Source organism: Phocoena phocoena, chromosome 12, assembly GCF_963924675.1.
Source record: "Phocoena phocoena chromosome 12, mPhoPho1.1, whole genome shotgun sequence".
Taxonomy (NCBI): domain Eukaryota; kingdom Metazoa; phylum Chordata; class Mammalia; order Artiodactyla; family Phocoenidae; genus Phocoena; species Phocoena phocoena.
In genome coordinates, this window is record NC_089230.1 from 20,001,719 (window position 1) to 20,020,754 (window position 19,036).

General features: G+C 37.6%; 1 protein-coding gene across 1 annotated transcript in view; it reads right to left on the reverse strand.

Annotated features, from left to right (window-relative positions):
• Positions 1-19,036, reverse strand: part of UTRN (utrophin) — a 482,739-nt gene that overhangs the window by 19,831 nt on the left and 443,872 nt on the right. Inside the window, exons 62-64 of the mRNA XM_065888619.1 lie at positions 16,992-17,149; positions 15,026-15,192; positions 14,006-14,117 (exon numbers count right to left, since the gene is read on the reverse strand). Of these exons, the coding sequence (XP_065744691.1) occupies positions 14,006-14,117; positions 15,026-15,192; positions 16,992-17,149 (437 nt within the window). The remainder of the gene's footprint in view (positions 1-14,005; positions 14,118-15,025; positions 15,193-16,991; positions 17,150-19,036) is intronic.

Here is a 19,036-nt window from a genome sequence, read left to right on the forward strand (position 1 = left end):
CCACATTCTCAGTAGGCCTTGCTATCAGACCCACAATGTCAAATCTTTTCCTGAATAACAAAGAAAAAACTATATAATACCTGCAGTTATATAGGTACAGACCCTCCCAAATATAAAGTGTAGAAAATGAGCTATTAACGGGGGAAAAAAAAAATCCAAGGCACTCTGTAGAGGAAAAAGGGTTGCTATAAGAGGATTGTTTGGGGGTATTAAAATCTAACCAGGCAGAACAGGAGAAAGAAGCAGAACACAGTTGGGAGTAAAGAAGGCAATATTTAGAGACACAATGCCTGCTACAGAGAATAAAGCCAAAAGGATATATCACTACTATAAAGGACATTTGGACTTTTAGCAATGGGTATCACAACCACAGATCATTAAGTTTATACATATGTTTATCCTGAATGTTTTGGTAAAGAGACAAAAAAAGGAAGAAGCTTTCCATGATAGAAATACAAAAAGAAGGCCCCATGCAATAATAAGCATTTATGACCCAATTTATTTCTATGTCTGTCCTTAACACACTGTTAATATACAAGGAGATAAAGAAGTAACGGCCTCCAGCTTTTACTTGGTCCATTTCCATCTGGCAATAAGAAGGTTTTTATTGCTCGGGCCAGTGATTTTCAAGCCATATCCAGGTCTTTAACTCAGGCAGCCCTGAGTGGGGCGGGTGGGAGAAAAGGCCAGGTGGGCAAGGCACCGGGTCACTTCCCCAGTCTGCCTCAGCCAGGACAGCGTACAATACAGTGGCCTTTAGTATATTCATGGCGCTGTGCAACCATCACCACAATCTAATTCTAGAACATCATCATCACCTCAAAAAGAAAGAAAGCCTGTACCGATTAGCAATCATTCCCACCCCTCTCCCCACCCCCATCTCCTCCCCTCAGCCTCTGGCAACCACTAATCTACTTTCTGTTCCTGTGGATTTGTCCATTCTGGACATTTCTTATAAATGGAATCAAATAACATGTGGTCTTTTGTGACTGGCTTCTTTTACTTAGTATAATGTTCTTCTAGCTTATCTCTATTTTGGTTTCAATGTGAACTCTTGCTTGGGAAAAAAATGACACATCGTTAAAAGTACAAGTCCAATTCCGCATCACACATTCTTTAGCTAAATACATTCAGGACATGGAAGAACAAAGCAAAACCAACCGACCAACAAAAAACAAACAAAAAACACCTACCTGCCTCCCAAAAAGTTATAGCAGGGGTTTCAGATAATGCTCAAATTTGATATTTAGAAAAAATGAGTGCGTTCTCATATACAGCGCTAATGAGGAAAAAAAACTACCACCAGCAGTTGTAATCTAAGGGCACTAAATTCACTAATGCCATAAACTTTATGCAATATTAAAAGGAAAAGTGAAAAGTAATTCATCCCACAGGAATGTGATTCTTTAGCTGGGATAGAGCCAAGAAAGTGAATTATGCCTATTTTCTCACCAAAAAAGGTTAAAATAGGGTATTCCCTGGCAGTCCAGCGGTGAGGACACTGCACTTCCAATGTTGGAGGTGCAGGTTCAATACCCGGTCAGGGAACTAAGATCCTGCATGCCGCATGGCGTGGCCAAAAAAAAAGGCTTAAATATATTTGTACATATTTGATCTAATTTCCTATCTAATAACAGTACCTAATATTTCTCTGTTTGAAGCAACAGTTTGGTAAAAAGCTGAACAGAGGACCACCCACCTAGCATAATGAATATCATCAAACTCAACTCTGTCTCCATGCTAGTATGGAGACAGAGTTATTCTTGTTATTTTTAAAGCAAACAACTATTGATATTATGATACGAAGATGAAATCGAAAGGATCGTTCATTACTACAAAAATTATCCAGCATGTTAAGTTATCCATGCATTTCTCAAAAGACTAGGTTTTCACTTATTGCTGTAAGAAAAGAAATAAAAAGAACAAAAGACTTTGTAGATCTCATTAGATGTAACGAGGGTAATATATTAGCACAGAAGTCTCACCTTATAAATAGCTTTCTTTCAATCTTTTTTTTTTACTATCAAGGGCAGTGAGAGTATCATCACTATTTTGACCCAAAAGGAAACTGACACTAAGGTTTTCAGGGATTCAGATTGACAAGGTCAGTAAGGCAAGAGCTGCTCTTGCAAACCTGGGTCTTTTCACCATACCAGAGCTATATCACGTCTCCATGAAAAACGGAACAGTCTTAAGTTTTGTAAGAAAAAGAAGCCATAGCCATTGACTAAACTATTATTATAGTCTGAATTTTGCCTTTATTTTAAATAAAGTACTACTACTAAGATACCCTGTGGCTGAGTTTTACAAAATTTATATTGAAATGTCATTTTATAACTTTCAAATTGCATATGTAAGAAATGTTCAGTGCAAGTACAATTAGAAAAAAAATACACATGGAAGAGAAAAAGGTTAAAAATTAAAATTGCCAGCTCTTCTGTCACCCAGAGATAACCACTCTTCAAATGGCTGTAATTGGACTGTTTCATTTATTTATTTTTTATTTTATTTTATTTTATTTTTTCGGTACGCGGGCCTCTCACTGTTGTGGCCTCTCCCATTGCGGAGCACAGGCGCCGGACGCTCAGGCTCAGCGGCCATGGCTCACAGGCCCAGCCGCTCCGCGGCATGTGGGATTTTCCCAGACCAGGGCACAAACCCGTGTCCCCTGCATCGGCAGGCGGACTCTCAACCACTGCGCCACCAGGGAAGCCCATGGACTGTTTTATTTTTTAATCCTTTTTATTGCAAAATAAACCACAGATATATAAAACTATATACAACAGGCACCTGGTTTAATAAAATAAATTATATGGTGAATACCATCCAGTCAGGAAATTGAACTTTTTTTTTTTTTGCGGTACGCGGGCCTCTCACTGCTGTGGCCTCTCCCGTTGCGGAGCACAGGCTCCGGATGCGCAGGCTCAGCGGCCATGGCTCACGGGCCCAGCCGCTCCGCAACATGTGGGATCTTCCCGGACCGGGGCACGAACCCGTGTACCCTGCATCGGCAGGCAGACTCCCAACCACTGTACCACCAGGGAAGCCCAGGAAATTGAACTTTGTTGGACATTTCAGAAGCCTCATTCCAGTCATAACTGCTTCCCACCTCTCTAAAACCAGCATCCTCATTTTTACAATAACTTCCTTGTGTTTTAAAAATAGTTTCATCACCCCAATGTTTGTCTCTAGATACTATAGTTTAGTCTAGCTCATTTTTTAAAATCTGTATATTTTAAGTCACTTTTAGTCTACCAGATTTCTTCTTCATACTTGCCATTTCATTACAATTTTTCTGTTGGAAACTCAGGCAATTCAACCTGTGAAGTTTTCAAGAGTAGGATTTTGCTGGTTGCAGTTTAGCATGTTCCTTTGGATATCCTGCAAATTGGCAGCTGGATCCAGAGAATGCATGAGACTCAGTGAGACTCAGGTTTGCTCTTTTGGCGAGATTATCAGCGGTGTTTGGTAGGATTATAGGAGACACGTGATGTGTGGTCATCTCTCTTACATAATCCTAGTAGCTTTCATGCTAAATGCCTATATCCATCCAATGAGGGCTTTAAAATGGTGATATTCTAATTCTACCATTCATTTTTAGTTGAAAAAAATTTTAAGGACATCCCCCTCATCCATTTAGTCACTCAATAGTAAAGTTGATGCAGGAAAGGCAGGATTACAGGTTTGATTTTTCTCTTTTATTGACCAATTTTCCCTGTAATGAATTGGTTTCCTACCATCTTCCAAAGAAGACCAATTTGAAATTGTTTTAAAATATCATTATGAATTCATACATTAACATATTTGATGAGTTTTGATCTACTGCAATTACTGTTGACCCTTGAACAACATGGGTTTGAATGACGCGGGTCCACTCATACACAGATTGTTTTCACTAAATATGTACTATAGCACTACACAAACCGTGGATGTGGAGGGCCCACTGTAAAGGTTACGTGGATTTTCCACTCTCCAGGAGGTTGCTGCGTTCAAGGGTCAACTATATTATCATTATTGAAGCTCAAACTGTCCCATCTTTGGCCAGTAGGAGCCTCTTCCTTGTTGTCCCATTTTGTTTAAGTTCTACTGGTAACAATATAGTTAATGCTCTCCATCAGCCCGTAGGATGTTATGTCTCTAGTTACTTTGGTCTCTAACAAATTCCCCAAGAAGTGCTCATAGGACCAATATTACCTGAGCTCTTATATGTTGATGATGCATTTCCTGTGTCCTTTGCTAGTTACTAGAAAGTTGGTTTTTCTGGATATGAAATCCTTAGCTCATATATTTTTCCCTTGAGTTTCTTAAGTATGTTCCTCCATTTTCCTTCGGTATAAAGTATTGCAGTTGAAAAGTCTGATAGTTATTTAATTTTCTTTCCTTTTTAAGTCATTTTTTCCTTTTGTTTAAATGACCAAAGGATTTTTTTTTTTTATTTTAAAGTCCATTAATTTTACCAGAATATGTCATAGCGTTGATCATTCTGAGTTAGTGTTCTCAGGCATAATATACTCTTTCAGTGTACAGATTCACTTTTTCTTGTTCTTCTGGGGTTTTTTTTTTTTTTTTTTTGAGGGAGGAAAGATTTTCTTCAAAAAGATTTTTTTGGAAGTAGACTTGATTAGTTTTCCTTGTTTTTAAATTTTATTTTATTGTTTTATTTTTTATCTTTGGCGACCCCATGACGCATGCAGGATCTTAGCTCCCCAACCAGAGATCAAACCCACGCCCCCTGCAGTGGAAGCATGGAGTCTTAGCCACTGGACCGCCAGGGAAGTCCCTTTAATTTTTATTTTTAGTGTTTGTTCTACCTTATCTTGGGTTTCTTCTTCAGGGACTCATACTATCCATACTTCCAGTCCTTTTTTTTCTGGCCTATCTTCAGTATTTGTCACTTTCTCTTGAATCCCTTATATTGCTTTCTTCACTTCTTTTTAAGTTTTAAGGTTTGCCTCTTATTCACCTTCTATTTCTTTTATGGTATTTATCTGCTCTGTTTATTAAGACTAAAATTAATTAGTCTCAATTTCTGAAATTATTTTTCTTTTATTTCTAACTCTTTCCTATGTTCTGTTACCCCAAAATATGCCAAAGGGGGCGTATTGATTAAATTAATTGAGAAACAGCCAGGGCAAGAACAGTCTGACCCTATGCTTTGTCCCCCTGAAAGCAGGAAATAATCTTCCATGTAAAAGGTACCCTCCCTGCACCAGGACACAGAGAAACATCCTTCCTTATGGCTAGAAATAGGGAATTCAAGGCTGAGAAAGCTGTGGGAACCATCTGCTTAGATTCTTCCGTAACTGGTAGCCAAGCCAAAGTTTCTTTGTCTCGTCGGTTCTTCACAAAGTTATTGGGGTTTTTTTGCCTAAAAGGTACAAAACTGCCTGCTTTGGTCACTTCTTTGAGTCTCTCGTATGCACAAAATTAAACTTTGATTTTCTCTTGTTAGTCTGTCTCACGTCAATTTAATTATTAGACCAGTCAGAAGAACGTAGACGGGTAGAGGTAAATTTTTTCCTCCCCAACAATATGTAGCAAGTTTTGTGACTGGTGGTGGTTTGTTACCACCTAGATTTATTTGGAGGATATCCCATTACCTAGTTTTGTTGTAAATATTATCCAGAGGTTTGGTTTTGCTGTCTAGATCTCTGCCTCTTTTTATGTAACTACTTTACAAATGGGAAGAAAATGGCAAAGGCAAAAGAGATTGAAAACTCTGAAGTCACTGCTACCACCATCTCCCCCAAATCCTTCTGGACTCATTTTTAACAAGCACATAAGAACTCTCACATCCAAATGAGGACTGTCCTTCAAATTGTCATTTTTGGAAATCTAATGAAGGTGACTCACTGTGAAAAACATTTAAAAACTGAACCTACACAGACAAGTGGGTATGTGAATACTTTAAAATATACTTTCCTCTGTTATGCTGCTATTAAGAAGCAGTGAGATAATATAAAATGTAGCCTGGCATAAGTCTGTCCATGTAACTCTCTACCCAAATCCCAAAAAATCCTGTGTAAGCTGGTATGCAGCTTTTATACAGCAGGTTCTTATTCGTTATCTACTTTATACATATTAGTGGATATATACCAATCCCAATCTCCCAGTTCATCCTACCACCCCCGACCCTGGCTTTCCCCCATCGGTGTCCATATGTTTGTTCTCTACAGCTGTGTCTCTCTTTCTGCATTACAAACCGGTTCATCTGTACCATTTTTCTAAATTCCACATACAGGCTTTAATGTACGACATTTGTTTTTCTCTTTCTGGCTTACTTCACTCTGTGTGACAGTCTCTAGGTCCATCCACATCTCTGCAAATGACCTAATTTCGTGCCTTTTTATGGCTGAGTAATATTCCATTGGGTATATGTATGTATGTGTGTGTGTGTGTATATATATATATATATATATTATATATATATATAAACAACCCGCATCTTCTTTATCCATTTGTCTCTCGATGGGCATTTAGGTTGCTTCCATGACCTGGCTATTGTAAATAGTGCTGCAATGAACATTGGGGTACATGTGTCTTTGAATTATGGTTTTCTCAGTGTATACGCCCAATAGTGGGATTGCTGGGTCATGCGGTAATTCTATTTTTAGTTTTTTAAGGAACCTCCATACTGTTCTCCATAGTGGCTGTATCAATTTACATTCCCACCAACAGTGCAAGAGGGTTCCCTTTTCTCCACACCCTCTCCAGGATTTGTTGTTTGTAGATTTTCTAATGATGCCCATTCTAACCTGTGTGAGGTGATACCTCATTGTAGTTTTGATCTGTATTTCTCTAATGATTAGTGATGTTGAGCAGCTCTTCAGGTGCCTCTTGGCCATCTGTAAGTCTTCTTTGCAGAAATGTCTATTTAGGTCTTCTGCCCAGTTTTTGATTGGGTTGTTTGTTTCTTTAATATTGAGCTGCATGAGCTGTTTATATGTTTTGGAGATTAATCCTTTGTCTGTTGATTCATTTGCAAATATTTTCTCCCATTCTGAGGGTTGTCTTTTCGTCTTGTTTATGGTTTCCTTTGGTTTGCAAAAACTTTTAAGTTTCATTAGGTCCCATTTGTGTACTTTTGTTTTTATTTCCATTACTCTAGGAGGTGGATCAAAAAAGATCTTCCTGTGATTTATATCAAAGAGTGTTCTTCCTATGTTTTCCTCTAAGAGTTTTATAGTGTCTGGCCTTACATTTAGGTCTTTAATACATTTTGAGTTTACTTTTGTGTATGGTGTAGGGAGTGTTCTAATTTCATTCTTTTACATGTAGCTGCCCAGTTTTCCCAGCACCACTTATTGAAGAGACTGTCTTTTCTCCATATATCCTCTCCTCCTTTGTCATGGATTAGTTGACCATAGGTGTGTGGGTTTATCTCTGGGCTTTCTATCCTGTTCCATTGATCTATATTTCTGTGTCTGTGCCAGTACCATATTGTCTTGATTATTGTAGTTTTGTAGTATAGTCTGAAGTCAGGGAGTTTGATTCCTCCAGCTCCATTTTTTTCCCTCAATATTGCTTTGGCTATTTGGGGTCTTCTGTGTCTCCATACAAAATTTAAGATTCTTTGTTCTAGTTCTGTAAAAAATGCCTTTGGTAATTTGATAGGGATTGCATTGAATCTGTAGATTGCTTTGGGTAATATAGCCATTTTCACAATATTGATTGTTCCAATCCAAGAGCATGGTATATCCCCCCATCTGTTTGTGTCATCTTTGATTTCTTTCATCCGTGTCTTATAGTTTTCTGGTCTTTTACCTCCTTAGGTAGGTTTATTCCTAGGTATTTTATTCTTTTTGTTGCAATGGTGAATGGGATTGTTTCCTTAATTTCTCCTTCTGATCTATCGTTGTTAGTGTAGAGGAATGCAAGAGATTTCTGTGCATTAATTCTGTATCCTGCAACTTTACCAAATTCACTGATTAACTCTAGTAGTTTTCTGGTGGCATCTTTAGGATTATCTAGGTATAGGGTCATGTCATCCACAAACAGTGAGTTTTACTTCTTCTTTTCCAATCTGTATTCCTTTTATCTCTTTTCCTTCTCTTATTGCTGTGGCTAGGACTTCCAAAACTCTGTTGAATAATAGTGGTGAGAGTGGACACCCTTGTTGTGTTCCTGATCTTAGAGGAAATGCTTTTAGTTTTTCACCACTGAGAATGTTGTTTGCTGTGCTTTGTCATATATGGCCTTTATTATTTTGAGGTAGGTTCCCTCTATGCCCACCTTCTGGAGAGTTTTTATCATAAGTCGGTGTTGAATTTTGTCAAAAGACTTTTCTGCATCTATTGAGATGATCATATGGTTTTTATTCTTTAATTTGTTAATATGGTGTATCACATTGATTGACTTGTATATATTCAAGAATCCTTGCAGCCCTGGGATAAATCCCACTTGATCATGGTGTATGATCCTTTTAATGTGTTGTTGGATTGTGTTTGCTAATATTTTCTTGAGGATTTTTGCATCTATATTCATCAGTGATATTGGTCTGTAATTTTCCTTTTTTGTAGTATCTTTGGTTCTGTATCAGGGTGATTGTGGCCTCGTATAATGAGTTTGGGAGCGTTCCTTCCTCTGCAATTTTTTGGAAGCGTTTGAGAAGGATGGGTGTTAGCTCTTCTCTAAATGTTTGATAGAATTCAACTGTGAAGCCTTCTGGTCCTGGACTCTTGTTTGTTGGAAGATATTTAATCAGTTTCAATTTCATTACTTGTGATTGGTCTGTTCATATTTTCTATTTCTTCCTGGTTCAGTCTTGGAAGGTTATACCTTTCTAAGAATTCGTCCATTTCTTCCAGGTTGTCCATTTTTTTGGCACAGAGTTGCTTGTAGTAGTCTCTTATGATGCTCTGTATTTCTGTGGTATCCATTGTAACTTCTCCTTTTTCATTTTTTAATTTTAGTTTTATTGCTCTTTGCTATTGTTTTCTTTGTTTCTGTTTCATTTATTTTTGCTCTGATCTTTATGATTTCTTTCCTTCTACTATGGGTTTTGTTTATTCTTCTTTCTCTAGTTCCTTTAGGTGTAAGGTTAGATTGTTTGAGAATTTTCTTGCTTCTTGAGGGAGGATTGTATTGCTATAAATCTCCCTCCTAAAACTGCTTTTGCTGCATCCCATAGGTTTTGGATTATCGTGTTTCTGTTGTCATTTGTCTGTAAGTATTTTCTGATTTCCTTTTTGATTTCTTCAGTGATCTCTTGGTTATTTAGTAACGTATTGTTTAGCCTCCATGTGTTTATGTTTTTTACTTTTTTTTCCTTGTAATTGATTTCTAATCTCATGTTGTGGTCAGAAAAGATGCTTGATATGATTTCAATTTTCTTAAATTTACTGAGGCTTGATTTGTGACCTAAGGTGTGATCTATCCTGGAGAGTGTTCCATGTGCACTTGAGAAGAAAGTGTAATCTCCTGTTTTAGGATGGAATGTCCTATAAATATCAATTAAATCTATCTGGTCTATTGTGTCATTTAAAGTTTGTGTTTCCTTATTAATTTTCTGTCTGGATGATCTGTCCATTGGTGTAAGTGAGGTGTTAAAGTCTCCCACTATTATTGTGTTACTGTCGATTTTCTCTTCTATAGCTGTTAGTAGTCGCCTTATGTATTGAGGTGCTCCTATGTTGGGTGCACGTATGTTTATAATTGTTATATCTCCTTCTAGAATTGACCCCTTGATCACTATGTAGTGTCCTTCCTTGTCTCTTGTAACATTCTTTATTTTAAAGTCTATTTTATCTGATATGAGTATTGCTACTCCAGCTTTCTTTTGATTTCCATTTGCATGGAATACCTTTTTCCATCCCCTCACTTTCAGTCTGTATGTGTCCCTAGGTCTGAAATGGGGCTCTTGTAGACAGCAGATATATGGGTCTTGTTTTTGTATCCATTCAGCAAGCCTGTGTCTTTTGGATGGAGCATTTAATCCATTCATATTTAAGGTAGTTATCGATATGTATGTTCCTATGACCATTTTCTTAATTGTTTTGGGTTTGTTTTTGTAGGTCCTTTTCTTCTCTTGTGTTTCCCACTTAGAGAAGTTCCTTTAGCATTTGTTGTAGAGCTGGTTTGGTGGTGCTGAATTCTCTTAGCTTTCGCTTGTCTGTAAAGCTTTTGGTTTCTCCATCGAATCTGAATGAGATCCTTGCCAGGTAGAGTAATCTTGGTTGTATGTTCTTCCCTTTCATCACTTTAAGTATATCATGCCACTCCCTTCTGGCTTGTAGAGTTTCTGCTGAGAAATCAGCTGTTAACCTTATGGGAGTTCCTTTGTAAGGTATTTGTTGTTTTTCCCTTGTTGTTTTTAATAATTTTTCTTTGTCTTTAATTTTTGTCAGTTTGATTAGTATGTGTCTTGACGTGTTTCTCCTTGTGTTTATCCTGTATAGGACTCTCTGCATTTCCTGGACTTGGGTGGCTATTTCCTTTCCCATGTTAGGGAAGTTTTCGACTATAATCTCTTCAAATATTTTCTTGGGTCCTTTCCCTCTCTCTCCTCCTTCTGGGACCCCTATAATGCGAATGTTTAAGCATTTAATTTCCCAGAAGTTGAAATTTTGTTTTATATCCCCATATATTAGCCAATATTGACAAGAACATACTTGAACCTGATACTTTAAAAGTAACATGCGGGCTTCCCTGGTGGCGCAGTAGTTGGGGGTCCGCCTGCTGATGCAGGGCGCACGGCTTCGTGCCCCGGTCTGGGAGGCTCCCACATGCCGCAGAGCGGCTGGGCCTGTGAGCCATGGCCACTGAGCCTGCACGTCCGGAGCCTGTGCTCCGCAACAGGAGGGGCCACAGCAGTGAGAGGCCCGCATACCGCAAAAAACAAACAAAAAAAGTAACATGCACTTGTTTAAAAACTGCAAAAATGCAATACAATCTGTTTTAAGTGTTGTTGACTTTTAATAAGCTTTTCCCGTCCTCCTCTCTTCTCACCAAAATCTCAACGAAACTCTCAGAACAAACTAGTCCTGTCCAAACTCAGTTCATAAGCAGAGAATTTTGCAATGATTGCATCCCTAACAATTTGAATGCTGGGAGTAGCTGATGTTGCTGACCTTTCTAGCAATAAAATTTTACAAATATCTCATGCCTTCTACCTGAGCTAACATGACTCTCAGACCATCTTCTTATCTGGGCTAATGCTTCAGTTCCTGATAGCTATATTTACCAATGGGTAAGTATTCTCTCTATTGACTTTCCCCACTTCCCTACTTTTCCTACATGGATTGGGCCACTGCCCCTCAGCAGATGCATAGAGCCTCTAATTACTTTTCTTTCCTGTTAGCTGTTAGCATGACTCTGTGTCTACTTATGAACACATTCCCCTACATGTTGTTCATAACTGCAATTTCATATTGCAGTTATGAACGAGATGAGTACTGTTGCTCCCATGATAACACCATCTCCCCTACAATCCTCTCCATCATGGGCTGTAAAATCAAAGGCCAAGAATAAAGGAGGTTTATACTATTTCCCCCTTAGCCTCAGCTTTAACATCTACTAAAATCGATATGGGGCTTCCCCGGTGGCGCAGTGGTTGAGAGTCTGCCTGCCTATGCAGGGGACACGGGTTCGTGCCCTGGTCTGGGAGGATCCCACATGCCGCGGAGCGGCTGGGCCTGTGAGCCATGGCTGCTGAGCCTGTGCGTCCAGAGCCTGTGCTCCACAACGGGAGAGGCCACAACAGTGAGAGGCCCGCGTACCGCAAAAAAAAAAAAACAAAAAAAACCGATATGCCTATCCATTCCCCTTTGACAGCACTTGGCCAGACGCCGCTATCATCTGTCACTTCTAAAGACAAACTGATGATCTTCTAAACACCATCTCATCTCCAAAACCTCCTATGTCCCACTTCTATCACATACTGGGGTCTGCCCACACGTCAGGCTTCATCATAACTCAAAACATCTTTCAATCCCAAATCTTTAACTTGGAAAAAACTTCCACTAACACTAACTCAAACCTTTTGCCTCTTACTCCTAATTCTTGCCCCCATCATCTTAATCTCTAGCCCCTCAACCCCCTTTGGTTTCTTCAACATGAGGATAGCCCAAATAAATCCCAGTACCATTAACACCTTTGAATCGTGCAGCCCGTGGCCTTCAGTCGCACCTACCATCTTTTAATTTCAAAGCCACTGAGCAATGATGGAGCCACGGACTGCAAATCCTTGCCAACCAACCTCAGCTGCACTCTTGTGGCAATGGAGCAGTCAATTTACTCACCTCTTGGTGACTCATGCCTCCCCCAGTAGCATTCCCTTTTCACTCATACTTAACCCTATCCAGCTCTCTCTCACTGTCAGCAATTGCATGAACTCTTATAAGTCATATGTGAAATTCATCACCCTCGCTCTTTAATTTAAAGAACTATCTACTTTATGCCCTACCATATAAAAACGCTTCTAATTTGAATTAAATTTGGTTATTTAAAATAGAGAATATAGACTTAAAAAAAAAGATCCAATTATGGTAATTTTCACTGTGAAATTAAATGATCATAAACTCTTATTCCAATAAAAAAGAAACTTAAAATTTGAATATCTTTAACATAAAATGTAACTATTTTTAGAATAAATGTTAATCCTGGAATTTAAACATACAGTGCACAGGTAACAAGAAAAAAATTTAAATATTATCTTGCTCTATAAGCTTACTTATTCTTCAAAAAATATATATAGTCCTGTTGAATCTGTCCACATAAAGACCTCTTTTTCTCTTTCATTATATGTTTTCTGTATCTCTAGTCCCCAGCAAAATGCCTGGTATATAACAGGTACTCAACAAATATAATATTCCAGCAAGCATACAGAAAATTCCCCAAATGGAGTTAAACCACTAAATCCAAGCCACTAACTTTGAACAAATCCTTACCTTCTCTAAGACTTAGTCTTTTTTTAAAAAATTAAGGATGAGTTAGTTTCTTAGACTCTTTATAGCTTTAATATTCTATAAATAGTATTTATAATGTCAGATATGAGCACATAATGTACCAGAATTAACTAAGCATAGTAAGAAAAGTATGAGTCATCCTTGTCCCAAGGAATTAAAAAGATAGTTGAGGAGGCAAAAACACCAACACAGAAAACAATACAAGATAACACGGAATCAAATACTAACTGGTAAAGTAGGGGCTACTGTTAGAGGCCACAGAATGATGTGTTTTGGTGAGGCGAAGCTAGAAGAATTTGGGAAGATTTCACACACATAGTAAGAGTCAAGCTGTTTTTGTGAAAAAGTGGGATTTGGGGCTTCCCTGGTGGCGCAGTGGTTGAGAGTCCGCCTGCCGATGCAGGAGACGCGGGTTCGTGCCCTGGTCCGGGAAGATCCCACATGCCGCGCAGCGGCTGGGCCCGTGAGCCACGGCCGCTGAGCCTGCGCGGCCGGAGCCTGTGCTCCGCAAAGGGAGGGGTCACAACAGTTAAAGGCCCGCGTACCGCAAAAAAAAAAGTGGGATTTGAACGAATGGAGAGATAATGGTAACAAACATTAAATATAGTCTATCTCGGGCTTCCCTGGTGGCGCAGTGGTTGAGAGTCTGCCTGCCGAGGCAGGGCACACGGGTTCGTGCCCCAGTCTGGGAAGATCCCACATGCCGCGGAACGGCTGGGCCCGTGAGCCATGGCCGCTGAGCCTGTGCGTCCGGAGCCTGTGCTCCGCAACGGGAGAGGCCACGATAGTGAGAGGCCCACGTACCACAGGAGTTTGCTACCAAGAATGCCACGTTTAATATTAAAACACAGATGTAAATAAAATTTAATAAATTAATTTTTCTGAAAAAAGTATAATTGTTCTGTGCTAATAAATTCAACATAATGTATTTGCTTAAAAGAAAACAAAGCAACAAAAAAGATACGGTTAAGTGATCTTGAAAGGGATTTTTTTCCAAATAAGGTTAAGTCTAAATAAACTGAATACTTTTAGACACTAGCTAATTCAAAAGGAATATGTTAAAGCAAAACCAAATAAACAAACACTGGCTCAGTACTCACAGGTATACAATATTCCACCATTGGGTAATGTAATTTGTGACCTTTTGCTGTTCGACCCGAAAAGAAGCAACTCTGGCAGACATCATAGTTAAAATGCTTTAGGCTTCTATACCTAGAGAGAGGAAAGGAAAATTCATTGGCTTGAAAGCCTATTATATAGTCCAAAACACTCACTTGTGGTAAGGAATTTCATTCATCCAAATCACCATGAAAATAAAAGTTATATTGGCTACAAATGTGGAATTTGCTTATTTAGTATTTTAGCTCCAAATTAGAACAAAGAGAATCTTAAATTTCACAAAGGAAATTAAGGAAACCATCTCCCAAGTGAGAAAAAAAGCACATTTTTGTAGTTGAAGTCTCTAAAACATGTTTTCATCTGTTTCAACATAATAAGACAAATATCCATGTTAGAAGATTTTCTGTAATGTTTGAATGTGAATGCAAAACGAACGAAGAAAAACGAGTTATGTTTATTAGCTTGACACATCAAAATTTAAAATATCACTTATACCATCAATAAAAAATGAGTTTCAAAATTCCCTGACAAAGGCTTCTTGTGTGAAAGTCGGGTTAATGTACTTCATGCCAAACTTGGCCGAAGAAACATGAAGTCATTTGATTACTTCTCAGTTAGTATTTAAATGCTGAACTCCTGCTTACCAAGTTTGACCCCAAAGTCTTAGAAAATCACCAAATTCCATCAGGGTCATATATGTATAATGAGTCATGCAATTATTATGCATGAACACTTCTGTAACCTATGTAAACAGAAACTCAGAACGATCTCTGGTTCTGGAGCAAAACAGTATAAATAACAATAATAAAATAAGCTTCACGTATTGGCTTTTTGAGGGAATGCCATTTTCAGATGGACTGAATGTGCTAAAAGCATCCCATTTCTTCAGGAGGCAAACCCCCAAATGGGTATAAGTGGGAAGGAATGATGGGCATACACCGAAACTATACAAACAGAAGAGAAAATAGCCTCCTACCACCACTGGTAGTAAATCAGTCTACCTGAATCCAACAATTGGACATTCTTTACAGATGTTGCATTTGGCCTGATGTTTTGCAGTCTCAGCTGCTGCCACTCGATGTAGAACCGGCAGCCAAACCATGGACTGTGGTTCCAGATGCATCCAGTCCACAAACTCTTTCACACTTATCTCTGGCTTGTTGTTATTCTGGTGAAGAAACAAAAATGTTAAAAGTGAAGAAAATGTCTTCATTTAAATTGCAACAGGTGTTGTTGCTTCAAAATCTTCTGAAAATCTGTATAAAAGTAAAAACAGAGTTTATATAACTCTTTCTAGGTCAGTTCAATCACTGAATATTTAAGGTTCTTCAAGGAAAAAAAATTCTAAAATTTAAAAAGAGAAAAAGAAGAAATTGTCATTACGAAGAAGAAAAAAAATCCCAATACCTTAATAGACTTAGATTTAAAAAATAAAACCAAAACCCACACAGTTCTAGGTACTCTTCACACAGATATTTTAAAACTATAAAACTCATTCATCTAAAACAGTAAACATTTGAGAAAGTAAAGACTCACTAAAAAAAAAAAAAAAAAGACTCACTGATAACTTCCTAAACTTGAAGGCCATTATAAATGCCAATAAAAACTGTTATCTCTTTGTCCTGCTCCAGTCCTGTTACATCCTAGCAGGAGCACATTACGATGAATATACTTTGCAGGATTTCCAAACGTATCAACGATAAATTGTATGAAATGTCTTGGTCTCTCTTTAAATCTTAATACTAAGTAATTTACACTTGTGCAAAGTTAAATTCATACCAATGTCCTTCTCCTGCTGTTGTCAGGGTCATTCTATGAACCAGAACATATGAGAATCATATTTAGAATTTTCACTTGGTATTTTTTGTATCTCTAAAACAAGAAAAAGGGCCATTATAAAATGTAATAAACCATAATATCAATTCTTCTTAAAGAGATGGTGTGAGCATTTTTCTCCTCAGCAATGATAAATCACTAGACATGCCTTGGCAAAATATCTGTAGGCTTGTACTTTATGCATACTTATAACATTGGTAGAAGCATTTCTAAAATGCATTTCTATACGGTAAGCATCAAAAAAGAAACTAACGTGCTTTTCCAGTTTAATATCAGTAACTTAGATCAGTATAAAACTTGTGTACATCATTCTCCTTTTGTACATATGTTCTCAAAGAAAAGGGTACAATTTCAATAACATCTTTAATTTACATTTTTAAAAAATCTTGCCTACAAGGAGGTCAGGGCATTTTTATTCATTTATTTAGCTAACATCTATTAAGTAGCTATGATGTCCAAGGCACTGTACGTAGGGATACAATAGTAAAAAGAAAGAAACAGCCCTTGTTCATGGAGTTTAGGTTTATATAAAAGAAAAAAACCACTAAACAAGTAATTATATAATTCAGTATGTTTTTATTATCAATTTTAATGAGCATGATAAGAAGGCAGAGGAGATTCAGGTGAATATAGTAGGGACACATAACCTCATCTGAAGGAGTCAGTGAAGGATTTTCAGCGGATGTGAGATTTAAGGGAAGATCTAAAGAATGAATAAGGATTAGCAATGTCAAGGGAGTTTGTGGGTGGAGGGTAAGAAAGAACATTCTAAACAGATGGCACATGTCCAAAGGCACTAGGGCTGGAATGAAGGAACAGCACGGCTGGAAAGCTCAAGGGGACCAGTGGTACAAGATGAGGCTGCGGCAAAAGTAGGGCGAAATCATAGCAATCTAATGGCACATGTTAAAGATTTGAGGTTTTAACCCTTGAGGAACAGTAAGTCTCCTTGAGGTGGTTGCTGTTCCTTGAATCAAATGTGCCTTAAGAAATAAAATAAACTTACTGGGATGGTACCAAGCGTCTTCCACCACCTGGTTCCAGCCCAAGTCCCCTGTTCCATTTCTCAGAATATCCTCAATACCATTCCCCACCCATTCTATACACCAGTGATCCTTCATGAACATTTACCTGTTGGAAGCAGCTGCGAACACTGGGTTCAATATTACTGCCCCCAAAAGCTGCTACTTCCCCCAGTTGCCGAGGGATCTGGATGGCATCATGTAGTAACAGGCCAAGCTGTCTCTGGTCACACATTTCTGTGGGCCCAGCCACTTCCTTAAAGAGATCTACAAGGAGGAGAGCAAGAGGTTAACTTCCATCTGCCTATTCTGGAATTTTAAGTAAAATATACCTTTGGTTATGTGGAATGAACAACGTAGATTTAAAAAAAAAACTTATGGGGACGTGAATTGCATTAGTTGTCGCCTGAATTCTGACAACCTTAACATTCTGCATATTTGTAATCAGGAACTGGTTAACTACATGTTTCCTCAAACGACCTACTGCAGTATGTAAATACATATAAACAGACCAATAAATACAAATTTCCTTTTTAAATAGTCCAGTGTGTGCATGTGGGTTCATTCAGTGGTCTCTATAAGGTTTCCCTTCTGATTGAAAAAGACAGACAGCTAAAAAGAAGCTTTCTTTATGACTTGTTAAAGGAATGAATGTATCTTAAGTAGCAAATTTTAAAAGATTTGTTTATCAACTTTTTGTATTCACTCCTAAATTCAATATTCATTGAACATATATATTTTAATTTCTTTTAAAGATTTCTATACTCAAATCTATTTTGCATAAGAAACATTAAACAGTATAAGGAGGTGTCTTTTATTTTTAGGGGTTATTTTTTTAGGCCCAATCAGTCTCTCATTCCTTATTAGCGATAAAAATTATTTTTTTACATCATTTCATGTAATAAAATACATTAATTCAAATGTAAAGGACTTAATGAAAACTCATGCATACTTTCACACAGTTCTTAGGCTTTTCTATTCATTAAAAAAAAAAGATGTTTTAAAAGTTTTTTGATTCAGTAAAATAAAAACTCTTTTCTTCCTTCTAGAATTGGCTTATCTTCTTTTCATCACTTGCAGTATTTTGAAGATGAAAATTATTACCATATTTCCAGCAACAAAGCTAATATAGTCAAATAAGTTACTTTTGGAGTAGGGAGAAATTTCATGTAAAAACAATTCACTTCATTATAGAAACTAATACTTTTTGGAAAGAAATTTCCAAGTTCTAAAAATTCAAAATCACACAAATTCTAAATGGCTTTCATGTGAAGTTTTCCAAGAAAAAAAGAATGGGGAGTAAATATTTATTGGATCCTAAAAACCATTTTCAAACAATACCTGATAAATGAATATCAGATCAAAAGGTATCATTCCCTTTTTTTTTAAGGAAATAAGGCTAGATCTAACACTGTCAACTTTCAAACGACTACACCAAGCTCAGTGATACTGACACAGTAATTATAATGAAATATGACTTTAATTATAAGCATACATTGGGAAAGCAAATTCAATAAAAATACATTTAATTTTTATTATCATTTGTTCTCTTAGATGGTTAGAGTTCTACTTGCTTCTTTTCATTTGTCAAAAATAAGACTATCATAGCCAGAAAGTACTTATCCAGGATTCTTATCATGATTCTCATTGTAAACCCGTTCCTGAGAAGAGGCCTCCTAAGTCAATACAAAGTTGATGCATATGAATATATGAGTAATAATACTCTGTAGAGAGAAGTGCACATATTCAGCAACATCAATCATGCCCAGCTTTCCTCTTGAGGAAGATAGCTATACTACTATGCCACTATTTAGGTAAAACAACACACGAAACGTAAGAGAAAAGACTCCTTAACGTTCTGACATATTTCTGAATTCTTATGAAAGTTCACATGTTGATGTTACAGTCAGATACGAAAAGGAGTATCATGATGTGTGGATGGGTCAGAGGAATGTTCCAATCTAAAACCCAAGTTCCAATAAGTAATCACAGAAGAGATGCAAAAGGCCATTCAAAAGGATCTTTGTAAATGTGTTGCTGATCGGGCAAGGAAGCCACTGAGTTACAAGCAGGAAGGCCAGAGTGTTGTTAGAACCTAATCAAGGGACATTCTCAAAAAGGCACGAAGAGAAAAGAAGGTGTCACCGGGGTAAA